This window comes from Carlito syrichta, unplaced genomic scaffold (genome assembly GCF_000164805.1).
Source record: "Carlito syrichta isolate Samal-C Ts95f unplaced genomic scaffold, Tarsius_syrichta-2.0.1 Scaffold313465, whole genome shotgun sequence".
Classification (NCBI taxonomy): Eukaryota; Metazoa; Chordata; class Mammalia; order Primates; family Tarsiidae; genus Carlito; species Carlito syrichta.
In genome coordinates, this window is record NW_007257561.1 from 8,392 (window position 1) to 29,135 (window position 20,744).

General features: G+C 37.9%; 1 protein-coding gene across 1 annotated transcript; it reads left to right on the top strand.

Moving 5' to 3' along the window:
* Window positions 1-1,902: 1,902 nt before the first annotated feature.
* SPP2 (secreted phosphoprotein 2) lies at window positions 1,903-19,218 on the top strand. Its single transcript, XM_008070506.1, has 7 exons — window positions 1,903-2,065; window positions 2,157-2,281; window positions 8,660-8,782; window positions 9,773-9,880; window positions 16,130-16,184; window positions 16,931-16,981; window positions 19,121-19,218. Exons 1-7 carry the CDS (start codon window positions 1,999-2,001, stop codon window positions 19,204-19,206), a joined length of 615 nt encoding a protein of 204 aa, XP_008068697.1. The 5' UTR covers window positions 1,903-1,998; the 3' UTR covers window positions 19,207-19,218.
* Window positions 19,219-20,744: the final 1,526 nt, after the last annotated feature.

Here is a 20,744-nt window from a genome sequence, read left to right on the forward strand (position 1 = left end):
AATAAGATTTGTAGAAAGAATGCCTCTTGGATCGAGGCAGTAAACATTCATGGGAGCATCATGATCAGGTCAGTGTGTGAATCATCACAATCATAAGTTTGTCCCCTTGAGAAGAGGACAGGTAAAACTGAGATCATACTTTGATTAATAAAGTTGTCTTATGTAGTAGCAATAATTTAAACTTTGCATCGTTGCCCCTCCTGTAGGGTATATCTTTTGTGTTAAAATCTTCTTGTGCTCCTTCTTTTGAAGACCATTGCTCTTCCCCCAGTGTCCCCTGGTAAATGGCTACTGTCCTTGTCTTAGGGTTGTCCTTCCTATTTCTTTCATCCTGGGTCGAGGCTCCTTCTTTCCTGTTGGATGAGTATGCATCTATCAAGGCCAAGTTCAAAGAGACCCATGACATTCTGGGCACTGAGCTTAAGAGAAGAAAACAAAGTACCAGTGTCCCCACCATCCCTAACAAGTCTTTTTTCAGCCTCTCTTTGAATTCTTACAGGGATTTGTGCTTCCTATGGTGACACTTACATTTGCCTCGATATGAAGGGTAAGCTAGGTGATTACTTCATTTAAGATTTTCTCTGCACCTGTTGCCTTCCACATAGCAAATACTAAAAATATTATTGAACTGCATCTTACAAGTAGCTGTATTTATTGAGCAATTAATTTGCAAAGTAATTTTCTGAGGGCTTTTTATTTAATCCTTAGGTGATGGTTGATTTATGTGTAAATTTGGCTAGGCCATGGTACCCAGATATTTTGTCAAATACTATTCTAGATGTTTCTGTGAAAGTGTTTTTAAAATGGGATTGACGTTTAAATTAATAGACTTTGGGTAAGGCAGTTACTCCTCATTATGTGGGTGGGCCTCATCCAATACGTTGAAGGCTTGAATTTAAAAATGACTGACCTCCCTGGAGCAATAAGAAATTCTGCCAGCAGACTGCCCTTGAACTGAAACTGCAGTTCTTGCCTGGGTCTTCAGCCTGCCAGCCTACTCTGCAAATTTTGGACTTGATAGCCTCTATAGCTGTAAGATCCAATTTCTTAAAATCTCTCTCTGTCTTCTTCCATCTTTTGCTTTCTTTCTCTGGAGAACCTTAACTAAGAACACACCTGCCACTTAACCAATGATCACCATTTTATAGATGAGGAAATTGAGATCCAGAGGTGTTCAGTACCATGTCTAAGGGTACACACCTGGTAAGTGGTACAGCTGAGATCACAGTCCAATTTTTCTGATCCATGACACAGTGCAGTTTCTCATGCTTGAAATCAACAAAAGAGAACACAGTGACATACATACAACACTAACTGTGTTTCTTATAAAGTATCTCTCATTTTTAATGTCTCACAAATTACCTTGGGATCTTATGGTGCATGAGAATTTTCAATATGTAAATACTTTATTATCCAGGTGACATGCAAAAGCATCTAGTAGCAGAGAAGGTTGGTTAATAGGATGGTGGGACCCAGCTTTTTACTGCACATGTGCTTGTTTGAAATATTTAGGACTCTTATATAACATTCTCTTCTTTAAAGTCATAATTTCTAAAAAGCTATTGGAATACCTGTACAACTTTCATTAAAAGTCAACTGCAAGATCTTTAGAGCCATGAGAGGGAACATTAAATAGGGAACAATTTAAAATTAACTATTTTGTTGAATATAAGATTATATTCCCTCCTTCAAAAGAATGAAATTAAACTAGAGAGCAATGAGCAACACACATGGAGTCCTGAGCCTCTTGGTGGTTTTGCCGTGGGCTAAAGTCCCCTGGTGAGGTCTAAACTTCAAAAGTGGCCTCAAACTGGAACCTTTCCATAGGAAAAGTCAGCAGTGAATATTGACCCCAGGATCAATTGTTTCTGTTTAAGTTACAGAGAAAGCAGCCAGGTCTCATTTGATAAAGATACCTGCTCTTAGGAAGAATTATCACTTCCAAATCCATAGAGAGACAATATCACTAGCTCTGAATTAGAATTACTTTTTTCCAGAATGGAGAAGGTGGTGATGAAGATACTGCTTATGTTTGCTCTTGGAATGAACTACTGGTCTTGCTCAGGTAAGTTACTCAATGATGAGACCTTAATGATGCAAAGCCATCCTGGCCCATGCGTCTTGTCTCACTATGCCCCATGTGCTTACGTGTCCAGGTTTCCCAGTGTATGACTATGATCCATCCTCCTTGAGGGAAGCCCTCAGTGCCTCTGTGGAAAAAGTGAATTCCCAGTCACTGAGTCCATATCTGTTTCGGGCATTCAGAAGCTCATTAAAAAGAGTAAGTGCACAATGAAATCTTCTCTACATCTCTTTACACTGCTTTCTAGTTTTCCTTTTGTCAGTTTGTTGGTGACCCTTAAAAATTTTTTTTTTTTTACTTTTTTTTGTACTGTTTTTGATTGTTTGTCAAAGAAAAGATTCAATCACAATTTTTGTCATGAGACTCTCAAAGCCACTTTTGATGACTGATTCTCCTGCTGTATTCTCTCTAAACTTGTCTTCTGTTTCCATGAATTCTGCTTTTGTGTTTGAAGATATAAGTATATCCGAGGTGTTTTATGATGAATTTCTCATTTATCAAAAGTAAGCCTCCTTTCAAATTCAGCAGTTCTGGTCCTAATACTTATTGGAAATGAATTCTGGCTTTAGAGCCAAAGAAATCCATTCCCCTTTGTCAATTTGGCAATATTCTGTTTCCTGTTAGCCTTGGGAACTAGGGAAAGAGAAATTGCTTGGGCTTCTAGCCACTAAGTCTATGACAGACAGGGAAAGAAACGTGAAAACGTCTTTCAAAGGAAATGAGAAATAGGAAAAGGAAACAGGCAGCAATTCGCCTTCCACTTTCCTGTTTCCATGTAATTTCACTGCCCTGGTTATCATCTTCATGGGGTTCATTTGGAGGTAGGAATAGAGGTATCTTCAAGCAAAGTTAGATTAGGATGGGGGGTAGGGAAGGATCTATAAAGTTACAGTTCTTAAGAATGAAATTTCTGGGCAGCCAGGCAGCAGGCAAATAAGAATGGAGATGTGACTGGAAGTCCAGGCAACAGCTACTCCCTCACAGAGACCAGAAGTCCGTTGCTTTCTCTCTGCCTCCTCACTTCTATTGCTCCCAAGTTCCTTCTCAGGTCACACTTAGCTTGTTTGTTCTGCTACTCTGTAGAGCACATGGCTCATTGTTTCCTAGCCCTAGTCTCCACATGCAGCATATTCATCTTGATCTTCTTCAGAATGTGGCTCCATTTCTGTTTTCCAAATTTCAAGGAAATTAGTCAAATTGTTCTAGCTGTCTTTTGTAATTGGGTCTCAGGTTATGAAGACGGGTTATGCCTTAGTTAGGTGCCCATCCCAGAACCAGGCTATCATGGCCAGAGAGGATCATTTGGACCTAGATGTGGTGTGGAGGCACGGTAAAATATGTGTGGTCACACCAAAGGTTGAATTGCTTCTAGGAGAGTACTGGATCAGAATAAAGGAGCTCCTTCTTGCACACTGTTTGCATTGACTTCCAAATGCCATTTTCCATTGGCATTTAATGAAATCCACTTGTGGTATTGTAGAATCGATGTCTTCTTGCCAAGCTTTCAGATGAACAGTTTAAATTTACTAGTAATTTAGCTATTTCTCACTACAGAAGGAAGTCAGTAACTAATTAAATGAATAAGAGCACAGAGGCAAATCCCAAGAGAAACTTTTACTGACAATATGGAAATCTGGCATGTGGAGATGAACTACTGTGAGGCACAGCCACCCGGGTATGTCCTAGCATGTATGCCATCTTAGTATAGTCACTCAGACCTGAACTCAGACAAATATGTACCTAAAAATAAATATACTTATGTGTGATGTGTGTGATTCTTGTTGGGCACACAAATAAGGATACCTCTTTGCTTCAAGTGCACTGCTGCTCTGGAAATCTGCCTATTCTTTTTTTTTTTTTTAAGTGAGAAAGCAGGATTTATTGAAAGGACAGAAAAGCTCCCATAGCGGGAGGGGACCCGAAGGGGTTGCCTAAGTCTGCCTATTCTTGACTTTCCAAGCCTTTTTAAGTATTCAGATTCATTGACTGAGCTTCATTCTCTGTCCCCTTGCCTTTAAAATTCTATTTGAAAGGAGACCCTCCTCCTTTTATCTCTCCTGATGATATTTCTTTCTTTTTGAGAATATTTCACATTTTGCTTTCTGTTGTGTGTGTTAACCATGTCTTCTACAAACACCTTAGGATGGCTCCAAATATACCAATTCTCTCTATCCTGGTAGACATGGGATATACTAAGAGGCAAAGTACTCAGGAAAGAGCTGGGGGAACACATCACTAGCACTGAGGGTCCAAACAATTTACAAAAGAGGAAATACAAATGAGTACAGAACATTTGGGGAAATAATAGTAAAAAAAATCAAAATTAAAATAACAAGATTAAAAGAAAGAATAACAAGGTAAAAAATAAGTTGAAAGAGATACCTTGAACCCTGCTAGAGAGTGTGTAATATGGTAAAATTATCTTTGAAAAGCAATTTGGAAATATGTGTTAAGCATATTTACAAGCATGTTAAACATTGAAATTAGCAAATATTTTAAAGTTTTTGATCTCATAGTTTCACTTCTAGGAATATGTCCAAAGGAAATAAGTGGTTTAGCCATGTGTATATATGTGTGGGTATTTTGGGGTAAAGTTCAGTGGACTTAGGCAGAAGGGTCAGGCCCTTCTATTTTATCCCTTATATTGTTTAATAAGTCTAGTGATTCTGGATTCAGGCTGCACACAGCATCATCTGGGAGCTTTAAATAATCTTTACCTCCATCCCAGTCTCTGAGGATAAGGCTCATATTCTGAAATGCTGTCCTGGTTAATTCTAATGTGCAATCAGGGTTAAGAACTATTCGGTTTTACCAACAGATCCGGATAAAATTGTCTTATAATTAATTTCAAGTTGCTTACTTCTTGGACTCCAAGTTTTAAAAGAAGAGTTTTGGGTAAAGGCCACATGACTTCATCACTGAGAGTTTCCTTGCTCCAACCTCGACATTAGGCTTACTCAGACTGTTCGCACAGTGGACACAAGCAGAGAAAGGAAAGACAGACACAATCTCTGTGCTGGGGATGAGGAGGTGAAGAGGACGGACCAGCTGTGCTTTCACAAAGCTCATATTTTACTGGGGAAAGAGAGGGAAGACAAGGTGAGGAGGGAAGGGGAAGAAAAGGGAAGGGGGAACAAAAAGTAAATAAACCAAGTTTGTTTCAGATAGTGGAGTGTATTGTGGAGAAAAGAGAACAGGTTGACAGGTGATGGACCAGGGCTCGGGCAGCTGGCAGATGGGGCTGAAGTCTCCACTGGGTCTGTCATCCTTGTGCTAAGACTCACTCAAGAGAGAGGTTCCAGCCATGGAAAGACCTTTTGAGGAAATACCGAGGTTTGGTGGTAGAGTCAGTGGGAGGGCCCTAAAGGACAAATGAACTTGAAAGAAATTCTGGCTAGAGACAAGTGAGACAGGGAGAGAGGGAATGAGATCAGAGAGATAGGCATGAATGGAACATGCTTAGGTCATGATTTTGAAGAGTTTAGGGTCTGTTTTAAGGGTAGCCTCAGGGAGGTTTTAAATGAAGAAGACATTTGCAAATGAAGAAGTTATTTGCATTTGTAAAAAAAAATCTTTGTCTTACATATGGCTGTTTTAACAAAGTACCATAGACTGGGTGGCTATAAACAACAGCAATTTACTTCTCACAGTTCATGGTTTTGGCGAGGGTGCGTTGCAGACTGCTGATTTCTTGTTGTGTCCTCACATGACAGAAAGAGAGTTAGCTAGCCCTTCAGCCTCTTATAAAAACACGAATCTCATTCATGAGGGCCTCACCCTCCACACCTAATAGCCTCCCAAAGTCTCCACTTCCAAATCACATTGGGCATTAGAGTTTCAACATATGAATTGGGGAGGGGTCCACAAACAGCCTACTGCAATCTCTCCAGCTGCTGTGTTGAGTGGAGTGCAAGGGGAGAAGCTGAAATTGGTGAGATGCTGGTGTGGTGCCCAGGCAGGCAGTGATGGTAACTGATCCTTGCTTGAGTAGGGACAGGGAGAATGGGGAGAGCAGATAGATTTGGTACATTTGAAGGCAAAGCCATGGAGTTTGGGGATCCTTGATGTGTCCATATTTGTCCATTTAACCTTTCATCTTCTTTGCATTTTTGTTTTTTGACTTTCTAAGTTATTCTTAGTTGGCTAGTCCTGATCTTTATTTTTATTTATTAAAAAGAATTCATTTGAAAATCGTAAATGATCACTGTATTAGTCAGGGTTCTTCAGAGAAACAGAACCAATAAGATGTGTATGTGTGTGTGTAAACATACATATGTGTATAAATATATGCATGTATATATATATATATATATTTGCTTATATATGGATAAAAATAGAGAGAGAGAGACTTATGTTAAGAAATTGACTCATGCAACTGTGGAAGCTGGCAACCCCCTCTCCCCGAGTTAGATGAGGTAGACCAGCATGCTGGAGATTTAGGGAAGATTGGTAGTTAAAGTCCAAAAGGAGTCTGTTAGCAGAATTTTTTTTTGGTTGGGGGATTTCAGTCCTTGTTCTATTAACTGATTGGATGAACTACTGTGAGGCACAGCATATAATGTAGGGTAATCTGATTTGCTCAAAGTCCTCTGATTTAAATGTTAATTTCATTAAAAAAATAGTTTCACAGAAATATCCAGAATCATGTTTGACCAAATATCTGGGCACCATGGCAAGATGACACATAAAACTAACCATTACAGTTGCCAAATGGAATTGTTATGGGTCTTTTATTGTTTATATATTTTTCTTTCTGAAATAAAAACAAAACACGATCATTACAAAAAAATCAGAAAATACAGCAAGAATGAAAGAACCAAAACTAACATCCATTATTCATTTCTCTGAGATACTCACTATAATCCCAGGGAAGGATATATTTTTGAAGCTTTTTCTCTTCATATATGAATATAAAATCTATCTTTTTAAAGAAAAACAGGATCACACTGTAACATTGATTGTAAATTACCACAGTTTATTTCGGTAATAAGCTGGGTTTTGAATTTTTCCAGTTGATTTCCTATTGTTGAGCATTTATGTTGTCCTACATTTTTCAGATAACCCAGAGCAGAAATTCACTGGCAGAAAGTAAGTTCAAATGAAACAGCAAAAATATTAGGTGTTTCTCCATATTCTTGATAGAGTGATTAAAAATGCAAAAAAAAAAAAGTTACAAAATCATCCCATAGTGCAATATAATTATCTGTATTCAAATCCTCACATTTTCTTCTTTCAACTAAGGTTTTGTGTTGCCAGTTTGCTTTCATCAGATTGTTTTAAGGTAAATTGCTGAAGCATGATCTAAGGTGGAGAGCCCCAAACAATGGGTTGCAGTTGATGGGAGAGGTTTTTACTGTGTAATTTTTTAATGAGACTCAGATTTAATATCCAATATATTAAACATATGAATGAATGAGGTATTTATTAATGGTGAGATTGAGTTTTCATTCCTACTTGTTTTTTAAAAATTTTACTTTTACCAGCATTCATTATGTATGCCGTGTAAGGAGACATGGAGACCCCCATCCAAAGCTTGGCGTTTGCCACTTTTCCAGAACAAAATTGTCTATATGTGCTCATTATGCCCTACCTGTAAGTGGTCTGTGTCTTCACAGAGAAGGCACTACCATCATTTCTCTCCTCCCTAGGCAGTAGGTTAAATGTGCTGGTGACCCCAATTTTCTACAAGATGGGCTCAGGATCTAAGAGGGAAGAAGTAACTTGGGGGCCTGGGATTGTTGTCAGGTACTGGACCACGGCAGGTTTCCTTCTGTTTCTTCCCCAATCTGTTCACCTTTGCAGCAGCCATGGTGATTTAGTTGTATCTCTTAGGACTCTCTGATAGTGTCTCATTGCATTGAGGGTGAAATCTAAACACCTTCCCAAGGGCTCCAAGACATAACTTGTCTTACACTCTCACCTCTCCAACATCACAGACTTCTTTTGCTTAAGAACACTAGATAGCACCTCGGCACTAGGCTTGGGGCCATTTTAAACACTAAAATTGCCAATAAAAAGCTCCAGTATGCAAAAAACAAAAACATAAAATCCTACCTGGCACTAAATAGACCACAAAGAGTACACTTGTTCACAGTTTCAGAGCTGAAACAAGAAGGCAGAGCGTCTCCTTGTTTGGCCTCAGCTGGGAACACATTCGTTGGATAACTAACATTTTTTGCTGTTCTCCACTTGTCCATGGATGATAACAAAGTTGCTGCAAGTATTGATTTTGGGGTTACAATCAATTTTTGTGAGTAGGCAAATTCAACAATATGGAATTCATGAATAATTAGGATCAATTGTGAATGTAAATTGTTAAGAGCAATACTGGCTTTGGAGTTAGGATACCTACATACTAGTTTCGTTTTTGTCATTAAAGTTCTGTAAAACTTTGGCAAATCACTTTTTCTTTCTGGTCTTCAAGAGGAAGGCCTAGAACTAGGTGACTGCTAAGATCATTAAAGCTCTTGTGGTGGATGAATCTGCCATTTTTTTCTCATGGAGCAGAGAATCATTTCTACTATCATGCACTTCAGAAACACATCCATCACACACTAACACTTTGTTTTTGTGAAGGTTGAGGTCCTGGATGAGAACAACTTGGTCATGAATTTGGAGTTCAGCATTCGAGAAACTGCATGCAGGAAGGATTCTGGAGAAGACCCCTCTACATGTGCTTTCCAAAGGGACTATTATGCAGTAAGTGTGGAGGAAAAGAAAGATTAACATAAGGAAGAAACTCACTTCTTCCCTGAGCTGGAGTTAGTCAAAGAGCTTGGCTGCTGTCTGACTGGCATCTGGTCACACTGCTATTTGTGTAGACACAGTGTTCCCTGAAGAGGGCAGTGTCGCTCAGTGGTTAAGGACTTGGGCTCTTGAGCTGTGGTGTCGGTGATCCTGAAAGATCCTGAAAAATTACTCAACCCCTGGTGCCTCAATTTCCTGCTTTTTAAATGGGGATGAATTTTTAACAGGTAAAAGGAATACAAAGAAGCCAACACCAGAGAAAAATCCCAGACACATTTAAAATTCTCTTATAAATGAATATAAAACAGACTGTGTTTCTGGCACATGTCATGTTATTTTGTAGTTGGCCATTGCATAGCATGTGTCTCCCAGTTAGTTCAGGATCCATGAGATCAGGAACAGGGCATGTTGCATGTTCACTTTTGTATCTCCTGTGGCCAGAACACAGTACAGCACTTAGTCAACACCTCTGGGCAGGAATCTTACCTGAATGGGGCAATGCCCATCAATCCAAAGTTTGCTTTCCAAGGTACTTGCATTCAGATGTTCGAGCTCTTGGGGTGTTGTTACTTAAAAGAGGATAGTTTGTTTTGTTATATGTTTCATGGAACTTTTCACTGCGACTCTGCTTTACAAAGGACCCAAACCGAAGTATCACAAGCATCTATTTCTAATGAAATCTGAGGGCAGAGGAGAAAAGAACACAGTCCTGTGGGGTTCTTTACCACTTTTTTTCTTTTTTTTTTCGTTCAAATGGGAATCGACTCAAGGTAACCCACTCACTGCTCATGGAAGAAATGTTTGCTTTTCCTAGAGACTTGGAATGTGTCGAATACTGAAAAGATATTTAAATATTTCATTTGTTTTTGCCTGATTTATTAGAGAGAGTCTAGCCCTTCCTATAAGCAGCTGAAGATGGAACTCACTGTTCTGCCTTTTCAGCCAACAGCTGTTTGCAGAAGTACTGTGACCATATCTGCTGAGCAGGTGCAGGACGCGCGGGTTCGCTGCAGCTGGTCCTCCATGTCCGAGTCTCACAGCAGCGAAGAGGTAGGACCAGGGCCTGATCTCCTTCCAGATAGCGCCTCTTAAGGTCTGCGTGGGTCTGTGACAAGCAGAGTGGTAGTTGGATCATCACACAGTCATAATACAACCGAGTATACCTACAGCCTCATTTTCCACTTCTAGCCTATTCTTGCGCTCTCCCTCTCTCCCCTTCTCTCTCTCTCTTTCTTTCTCTCTCTCTCTCTCTCTCTCTCTGTCTCTCTCTCATACTTGCTTTTTCTGAGATTTGAGAAGAATTAAGGTAACAATTTGCAAATCTTTAAAATTTTAGATCCAAGTATATAGCTCTATGGCACTGTGGTTTAGTGGAATGAAGAGAGACATTTTTGTCATACTAGAGTTCAAAACTATTTGCCTGCTCTGCAGTCTAGGTCAGGATACTTAACCTTCATTTAACTCTCATGATCCACAGCTTCTTCATCTGTTAAATGACTGTAAAAAGACCACCTTATAGGTTGTTGAATTAGTGGATGAACATAAAAGATCTGGCCTGGTATCTGGGATATAACAGATGTTCAGTATGTGGCAGGACCCTTCTTTTCCCCTCAATTGTATTATAAGTAATTTTCAATAATTCTGGGAAATGAATAATATTAGTATTAGTAATTTATGAATAATAGAAATAAAATTAATATTATTAATGGTCTATCAGGAACCGGAACTGGGCCACAGGAGGAGAGAAACGGGCTGACAGAACTCTGTCTTAGATTCTCACAGGAGTGTGAACCCTATTGTGAACTGCACTTGTGACAGATCTAGGTTGCCCTCTCCTTAAAAGAATCTAACGCCCCCCTCCCCCCTCATCCCCATCCATGAAAAAATTGTCTTCCATGAAACTGGTCCCTGATGCCAAAAAGGCTGGGGACTGCTGGCCTAGGGCAATGTTTGAATATAGGGTAGATGTTCAGTAAATACTTGTATAAATACAAGAAAACTAGGGAAGAAATGAACAGGAATATAATATGAAGTGGACTTTTCTTTAAAGTAAGGATAGAAACATGACATATTATTTGTTCATTCACAAAAGAATAATATTCTTGACAGCCATTTAAAAAGTGTTTCTGCCATTATACAAGTGATTATGTTCAATGTCATTCACTACATCTTATATTTTTATATCTTCATAAAATCATGTCTTTATTCAATTTTTCAAGATTTAATTCTGTAGTAAAAATTATATTAAAAAAGTATAAAATTTCAACTTCAAAAATTACACACAAGTTACTTTTCCCATATTATTAACATATACCCACCTTAACTATTTTGTATGGAAGTCCACTTTAGAACTGGAAAATAATGGAGCTAGTGACTGAGAAGCTCCTATTGCAGAGGATGGTCTTATTGATACAAAGAGAACTGAGCACAGTTTTTTAGGATACTCTCCACAACAATTTTTAATTGAGCACAATCTTATTGGTTGATTCCTTTCACACTGGCAACTTTTGAGGGTCAGTTCTTAGGTGATTTCTGAGCTTTTCATTAAGCCAAAGTTGAAAGTTCTCCTTTTCCTTCTCCTCCTCCTCCTCTTCCTTCTCCTCCCCTTTCTCCTTCCCTCCTTTTCCTTCTCTTTCTCCTCCTTCTTTTCTGTCAGGACAAGTACCAAGGACTTCCTTTTGTAGATTCTATTAAAATATCTAGGAAGTAAAATGTGTTTCACAGTAGCACACTCACACACTGTGGCTCAATTAACACAGAAATGACAAGGATCAAGCATATCATTATATAAGTATTTTGGGAATGCTGATTTTTAGTTTGTATGAGAAAAAAGTGGGAGCAAGACAAACACAGTCTTAGCCTTTGTGGAGTCTTTAGATTAGTCTGGGGGGAAGGCATTCATTAAACAGGAATTACCCTGTCTACCAGGCAAGCATTTGGGACCATATGATAAGAGAAATGCATATCATGTGTGTGTGTGTGGGGGGGAGTCGGAGCTTCCCTAAGGAACTGACATGAAACCAAGAACTGGAGGGTGGGTAAAAGTCAAAACAAAGGGGACAGGGCGTGGAGGGAAGGGGAAAAGATACAGGAGAAATCACATAAGGATACCCTGAAGTGCCAAGGATCCTGGTGGGTTAAAATAAACAGGAGTCCATTATGACTAGAATAAGCAAAATATGGGAAAAGAGGCATAAGGTGAGACTGGAGGTGAACAACAGCAGATCATGATGGTCCTTATGGGTCATGTTGAGGATTCCTGGCTGTATCCTAATGACAGTGGGTGTGATTAAAGGGTGTTAAGTGTGTGAATGAGGGAGGACGTGGATAACAGAATTAGATGACAAATGGATTGGAACTAGGTAAGAATAATTATGAAGCAAATATGGAATAAATAAGAGGTGAGAAAGAATGCTGAACGGGGCTGGAATTTAGCAGTAAATGTTGAGAGAAATGAATTCCAGTTTATTCTGTGACCTTTAACACAAAATTACTTGAATAAATGACCATTTAATTTAACCCCTCTTCCATCTCTGATCTGGAAAATTGATTCTGACTGTTTGCAAAACCCACAAATCTGTTGCAATATTCTTATTGCATAGTGAAGACCACTCTCTTTTCTACCAATTTCAAATTTTGTAAGAAGACTCTGATGTTAAATGAAGCTAGCCCCTAGAACAAACCAGACTTTAAAATAAACTCCTAGGATGCTTGTCTTTAAAGTTTAGGTCATCAAGAATTATGAGCAAATTTATTTTTTTTAAAAGAATTTTCCAACTTAGAGAATTCTGTAATTCAGAAGAAAAAGAAAGAAAGCAGATAGAGATATAGAATACTTCCTGAAAACTCTGAAATCCATTTCTTCCATGAAGCATAAAAGAAAAAGGAAAACAGAGGAAAAAACAGCTGTTAGCCATTTTCGGTGAAATAAATAAAAAACAATAGACTAAGATGAATTTAGTCACAGAGCAAGTAAATTATTGTTGGAAGAAATAAATAGAAGAAATAAAAATGCAAAATCCCAGAGTAATGAAAATGAAGACCACTTGAAAAACATATGAAGAATATAGAAAACTTTCCAAAATGAGAACTATACAGACAGATGGAAGCCATAGCGAATAAGCCCAGAAGTCCAAATTGTGACTAATGAAGACTTAGATCAAGTGGAAACTATCTGGTAAGGACATAATGAGAGAAATTATCCTGAATATAAAAAGTTTTGGCTTTCCATAGAATGATGTCATAACATCATTTCTTAAAAGTATAATATCTATAAAAAATTGAGAAAACAAATCCCTAAATTTGCAAATATTCTTTTCCTTAACCAAATAGATACTTGAATTATGAGTAAATTTTTTAAAAAACAGAAGGTATATTTTTTTTATACCCATCATGTCATGAATCCTTAGGGAACAGGTTCTGGCTGCTCAGACTTCTTTCCATTGGTTCTCACAAAGTGTGCTGTGGGTGAGCAGGCTGGCCCTTCAGTTGAACCCAGATATCTTTCTCTTTGGCTTCCTTCTTTTTCTAATTATTTTTGCTTATGTGTTTCAGCCAGCTATCTCAGCTCTTAGGATGCTTAATAGTCTCAATACCCACATGAATTATCTTCACCATAATCTCGCCCCTAACATGTTTGTTTACAACAGTGCCAACATCATGCTGAGAAACACTGTAGACTCTTCTGGTTTTTTCCATGGTAACGTTTGTGAGGCATTCCTTTTTTGAACAGCACCCATTTCCTTGATGTCTACGATGTTACCTTTCTTGTAGATTCACATGTATGTACTCAAAGGCACCACTCTATGTTTTCTAGAAGTCTTAGAGAACACATATATATGGTGCCTCTTCTTTCTCTGTTTGTGTTCATCACTTTGGCAAATTACTGAAAGATGGCAGTTTCAGCCTAAAAGGTAGGGTGGTTTTATTGTTTCTTTTTCAATTTTAAAAAAGAAATACGTAGAAGATAAAATGTTCTATATGGTACATAAGCACTCACTCAACTTCATAATGGTGCAATCATCATCAAAAGTACAATGCTAAAACTTGTAGTTTGATGCTCTTTTTTACTTTCTCCAACTTTCGGCAAGCGAGCTTGACTTTAGACAAATCCTTCTGATTTGGAGTGAATGGGATTAAGTTTGGCTAGGGTTTCAGTCAAGAAATTCAAAATAGTCCAAAAGCAAGAAACTGAGAAAGAATAACAACAGACAGGCATTTATTAATAATTTATTTATAACCTTTTATTTCAAAACATAGAAATTCAATTAGAAGTAGTCTAAGCCAAATGGAATAAACCCATGAATCACATTTGCAGATAGAAAAGAGAGGAGTTGGTCTTATGGAAAACTCAACTTAGTAACATTCAAAACTCCTCCTTCTCCTTCTTTTTCTCCTCCTCTTCCTCTTCCTCCTCCTTCTCTCTCTTATTGCAGATAAGCCTTCTCCTTGCAGCAGGAAGTAAAGCTGCAAGGTACTCCAGATTCATATTTTCTGAGCTTAGGAAAAGGAAGCATTTCTCTCCAGCTTCAGTTAAACAAATCTCTTGGCATTACTTTCATTGGCCTGGTTTATATCATGCGCTTCTCTTTTTCTTTTTTTAATACATGCTATTTTATTATTTATTTCAAAAATTATATATATTTACTGTGTACAATGTAATGTTTTGACACCCCTCTTTTTAAAATAACATTTTATTGACATATGTTATATACCATACAATTCACTCTTCTAATGTCTAAAGTTCAGTGAGTTTTTAAAATTATATTCACAACAGTTGCCACTATCTAAATCCAGATCATTTTCACCATCCTGAAAAGAAAGCCCATTGTTGGAGACATTAACTCTGTTCCTCATTCCCTACAACCCTGGCAACCACTTATCTATTTTCTGTGTCTTTGAATTTGTCCATTCTGGTCTTTTCTCAAAATGGAATCATAAAATATGTGTTCTTTTGTGACTGACTTATTTCACTTAGCATATTGTTTTGGAGCTTCATGCATATTGTAGTATGTATCAGTGCTTCATTTCTTTGTATTGTCAAATAATGTTTCATTTTATGGCTATACTATATTTGATTTTCTATTCATTAATTGCTCAATATTTGAGTTGTTTCCACCTGTTTGGCTATTGTGAATAATTATGTCAGGAACATTCATATATAAGTTTTTGTGTTTACATATGTTTTTTAATTCTCTTAGAAGTAGAATTGCTGGATGATATAGTAACTCTATCTTTAACTTTTAAAAACTGTTTTCCATAGCAGCTGTACCGATTTTACATTTCCACCAGTAATATATGAGGGTTTCACTTTCTATACATTCTTGCCTACCCTTTTATTGCTTGTCTTCTTTAAAATTTTAGCCATTCTAGTGAATGTGAAGTAGTATCTCATTGTAGTTTTCATTTACATTTTTCTAATGACTAATGATTGACCAATGTATATCTTCTGTGAGAAACACCTAGTCATTTGCTCATATTTTAATTGGGTTATTTATCTTTTAGTTGTTGAGTTGCGTGCAAATATTTTCTTCCACTCTGTGTGTTGTTTTTCACTTTCTTGATGGCGTCCTTGAACAAAAGTTTTAAAGTTTGATGAAACCTGTTTTTTGTATGAGTCTTACATTTAGGTTTATGATTCATTTTGATTTAATTTTTGTAGATGGTGTGAGGAAGGATCCCAACTTCATTCCTTTGCATATTAATATCCAGTTGTACCAGCACCATTTGTTGAAAAGACTATTCTTTCTCCCCAGAATTTCTTTGTATGCACCCCCCCCCAAAAAAAACAATCACTAATGGTGGTCTGGAGATTAACTATGACAGTCAGGATGGAGAGGGTCACAGGTAGGTAACCCAGACTCTTGGCAGAGAAGTTATGTGCCAAGCAGCCACCTTGCTTTGTGACTATTGTGTGGACTTTCAGTGGTTTCATGAAAATCTTTGTGGGTAACTTTTTCTCCTGACCATTTTATGAGGACTTCATAGAGAAAATATTCTGAAATTTGGTCTAACTCTATCAAGGTTCTATCTTTTTGGTTTGTAACATTTGGAAGAACATTCTGAGTACAGTGTGAAACTTCTTGGTCAATAAACTTCACATAAATTGCTCTTCCCCATGTGCTTTTTTAAACATACATGTTCAATACCATATAAAGTTATTTAATATAATATAGTGCCTTATTTTATTAAAATGAATTATATATTAGGGTCTTCTAGACAACATTTACATTTTTTACAGTGTTTATCTTTTTTTTTCTCTTTCATGTGCTGTGAATACTGATGACTAAATTTCTTTAGATGATTTTTGGGGACATGTTGGGATCTCATAGATGGGGAAACAATTATCTATTTGGTAAGTTAAGATTTTTTTCTTCTTATTTTTTTTCCTGAAACAACTTCATACTGCAGCTCTTTGTTAGTGAGTAATTTAAAACTAGCAATATCTATACATAAACTTTGAACAATCGCTGCAATTACAGAAAATTGACATTTACTTTGCTTTTGCCCCTTTGTTACTACAAGGAGCTAGTACTAGGTAATAATAATACAACTGTTCATTTAGTTTTTTTATGTTTACAATGGACCTTTTTTATGCATTACTCCATTTGATGGCCCCAACAACTCTGTCAAATAGGCAGAACCGATGTTGGTTTTCCACTTAAGAGGGTTCCATAGCTTGAACATGTTTTTTCTCTCTTGGGTGCACTACCTAACTTAAGGGCCCATGCGTACCATAATGTGTAGTTGAGAGGATCAAGACTAAACCTTATCTATCTGGTTGGGGCTGAGCTCTGTAGTCCTCTATCCATGCAGCTACAGCTGACTATCTCTTTGAGTGTCTTGGTTAGGGGAGGAAGGGCTCTCCTTTTTTTCTTATTTGTTTGGCCTTTAATTTAAAATGAGATTGGGTTAGTGTTCTAGAAGTCATTCTTACGTTCCTAAGAGTTTTTCCTATTAGTGTTGATAGTAGCAAAACTCTTTGGTGATTTCCCACTGATTTTTTGCTTAGGAAGTATATTTGTGGCACCAATAATAAATTCATAGAATATTCCAGAAGGGGCAGAGGAGTCTTGCCTTACAATTGTTACTGTGTTACAGGTGTCATTCCTGACGAGTCTGTAAGTGACCAATTTTATGACCGATCACTTGGTAAGTGCTCTATTTCTTGCTGTACCACCAGACTCTTCTCTGATCAGTTCAGACTCTGCTGAGAAATCCTATTTCATTGGAGTCTCCCATTTTTCAGGGGTCAAGTACTAGAAATATGAAATCGTTTAATTAAAAATGAAAAGACCAATAATGTATTGACTTGTTTTGCAAATTATCAAAAAGGTAACCTCGTGGTGATAACTCATTTAAAAATTACCAAGAATCAAAATATCACATCTGGCTCTGGAAGTCAGCCTTTTTTTTTTTTTCCCTCAACTCTGGAGCATTGTTTGAATAGTGTAGACTCTAATGATCTCTTCTTTGTCATACACAAACTTCTCAGTAAGTGGATGAAACCAACCGTTATTTTGTCCCTCCCTTGTACAGAACATTTTTCTCATTTAGGCTTCATGACAGCTCTATAAACCAGGTGTGTTATCTGCTTATATAGACAAAGAAAGGAGTAATAACTCATGGAATTAATTAGCAAACACAATATACCTATTCTGTACTAATTGCTTGACATAATTTTCTCCTTCAATGCCACAACCATCCTGTGAGCAAACTGAGGCTTAGTGAGTTTCTGTAACTTACTCAAAGCTACACTGACAATATAGGACTTTAGTCCAGGCAGTGAGCTATAAAGGCAGGACTTTGATCAGCTCTATCAGACTCTAAAGCCTGTGCTTTTATCCATGATGTTTCCCAGAAGAATTGTGAAATCCCATTCAACATTCACTGTGCCTCATGAAAATTAAAAACACGGATATGTATTATTATTTCAATGAGCTTAATATCTGATCATCAAACATACTTCCATTTCTTTGAAATGCTAGCGCTTATAATCTGAGACTTGATTTTTTAAAAATGTCCATTTTATGCCTTCTCCAAATTGTGCCTTTGGGAAAATATACCCTTGGTATGACCACTACTGAAATGTTTTTATGAGCTCTTCTTTGGGATTGCCTTCAGTCTATGGCCTCTTCTTTTGAATCTCTGTAATGGTGGCAAACATTTGCCCTTAGATTTGTTGTTGGAAATAGTCAAAAGCCATCTGGAAATAAATTTGTTGAATCAGATTAATAGCCAACTTGGATGCATTGATAGTCTATTGTATGTAGTCCAACATTTAGCAGCTTAAAACAACAAATTTTTATTATCTCATAGCTTCTGAGGGTCACGAACCTAGGAGCAACTTAGTTGGGTGGCTAAGGGTTTATCATGAGGTTGTAGACAAGATGTAGATGGGGATTGTGATCTCATCCAAAGCTTGACTAAAGCTGAAGAGATCTGATCCAAATTCACTCATATGGTGTTGGAAGGCTATGGTTCTTCATGAGCTATTGGACTGAAGGCTTCAGTTTCTTCCCATATGACCTTTTCATAAGGCTGTCTAAATGTCCTCAAAACATGATAGCAGGATTCCCCTAGAGAAAATAATCTGAGAAAGAGAATGAGTAAGCAAGAGAGCACCTAAGACAGAAGACAGTTTTTTATAACCTAATCTTGGAAGTGATATATCATCACTTCTGCAGATTTTATTAATCATACAGACAAATGGTGACCCAGTATGGTAGGGAACTTCCCAGGAGTGTGAATATTAGGAGGCCATCTTGGAAGTTGTCATTTGGGACTAAAAATATTGTGTGGATATAAATTAATGTGACAAATCCTTTTGTCTCAGAAGAGGTTTCTAAGTCAAAATCTAAAAACATGTTGGGCCTTGGGGGCGTTATTGACGCAGATGTGCAGCCATCTCAGAGACTGCTTTGAACATGACAATTTAATTTAATCCAACAAATATGTGTGACAAGCACTGGGCAGATCCCTTGGAAGACTGAAAGATAAATGTGACAGTTCCTACCCTCGAGGGCTTACAGTAGTGGTTGAGACATCACACGTGATAATACAGAGTGGGGTGAAATGAATACTGAGCCTAGCTGTAACACAATGCAGGAGAGAGGGAGAGAAAGCTGGTTAAAGAAGTTGAAATTGTCATATCCCTCAGGTATTGTCTTGACAGATGGATTCAGGTTATGCTGGTCAAAATCCTTCTTGTTAATTTATAATCACATAGTCCATGTTGTCTCAGATCTTGGTATGACTGACAGAGTCTATGCCTCTACTTTCTATCTTTAGAGATCATGAGGAGGGTTTTTCCTCCTGGAAATAGAAGATACCCAAATCATCGGCACAGAGCAAGAATAAATACTGGCTTTGAGTAACAGCCTTGTGGTAAGGAAACACAGTTAAACTGTGTATTTAGAAATAGAAGTTACTTGGCCTGCATGCCTTCAAACTGCTGACCTCCATATCTGCAATATGCTATGTGAATCTCATCTTGCTTTTCTGCCTTCTCTTGCGTTCTCCCCAAGTCTGTTCCTCAATTGTCTCTTCAACCTCACGCACCCTCTATCTTTTCCCCATGGTGTTTATATCTGTTACTACTGATGTAATCAAGTCTCTACACTTTAAGAGCAAATAAACAACAGTCAGCAAGAGAACAGCCCCTTCTTTTGACCCATCTCACCCATCCTAGGAACTGCTTTCCTTCCATCTTTCCTTCCCTGTTAAACTGCTTGACACAACTGTGGTCTCTACTGCCTCAACCTCCTCATCTCCTATCCACTTTTCTGCTTTTTTGCAGACTAAATTTTACCCATTCAAATCCATGAGATCTGATCTGACTTTTTGTAAATGCTGATGACCATTTGTATGATCTCCTCAGGCCAATTCTTTCCATAGTCTATAGATTACTCTGTTATCTCTTCCTCTTGCTTGACTTTAACTATCACTGATGTGTAATTATTTCCAAATATGTGTTTCTTATCACACTCAACCTTGGGATCCAGGCCCTTATATCAACTGTCTATTGGAGGTGGTTGCCTTGGGTGAGCTCCTAAAATTCCACTAGCTTCCTCTGCCAAAATTCCTCTTTTTTTTTTAATGGAAAGCATTACCATCCAACTAATTTACTCAAGCCAAAAATCTAGGGGCATCATTGAGCCCCCTTCTCCTTTATCTTCTACCAACACATACAGGGGTCCAGTCTTGATTTCACCCACACGTTTCTTCTGGCATAGGACCATTATTTCATTACTGTCACTACTGAACTATTGATTGCATTCTTGTCAGGTCCTGATCCCTCATTGTCTACCTCGTGTGCTGACCTCAGGCTTATCATGAAACACAGAAGAGAGACCGATACTCCTCCACATCAACCCTCTGGTACTCACTTCACCCACAGAATAAGACAGCGGTGCAATCGCCAGACACTGAGCCAAGACGAGGAAAAGTCTAATTTATCACACTCACACTGAGTTTCAGAGTCTCACATGTATATAAATTTTCAGTTAAAGGGATGATATTGGAGCAAACATAGCTATCGTGAAGCGCACACTTAAAAGAAAGCTTAAGATGCAATTGTAATGTTGATTCAGTGCATAGTTGTTTTTACATGCACACACACAAGTTAATAGTAAAGCTTGAGCATTCACAGGCTTTGCAGTTTACATAACACAGCATACTTTCAGGATAAAGTTCAAACTCCCCAGTGAGGCTCACAATGGCCTTGATGCCCTTGCTCTGCCCACATCTCCAGCCTCATCTGTCTCAAATCCACCTAGATTCTCAGCTCCAGCAGCCCTGAAATAATTGCTGTTCATCGGCTGCAACCTCTTCTGGGACCATCCACCTGAGTAGTTCTGCCTCATTGTTCAGATCTCAGCTCAGTTGTCTAACTCTGACACCACAAATCACTAAC

Bases quoted from the DNA above. Each gene is read 5' to 3' on its own strand.
- SPP2 (XM_008070506.1), top strand. From the start codon at position 1,999: ATGGAGAAGGTGGTGATGAAGATACTGCTTATGTTTGCTCTTGGAATG. The intron at 2,282-8,659 runs GTAAGTGCACAA...GTTTTTGTGAAG, and splicing joins TCAGAAGCTCATTAAAAAGA to GTTGAGGTCCTGGATGAGAA. The intron at 8,783-9,772 runs GTAAGTGTGGAG...CTGCCTTTTCAG, and splicing joins TCCAAAGGGACTATTATGCA to CCAACAGCTGTTTGCAGAAG.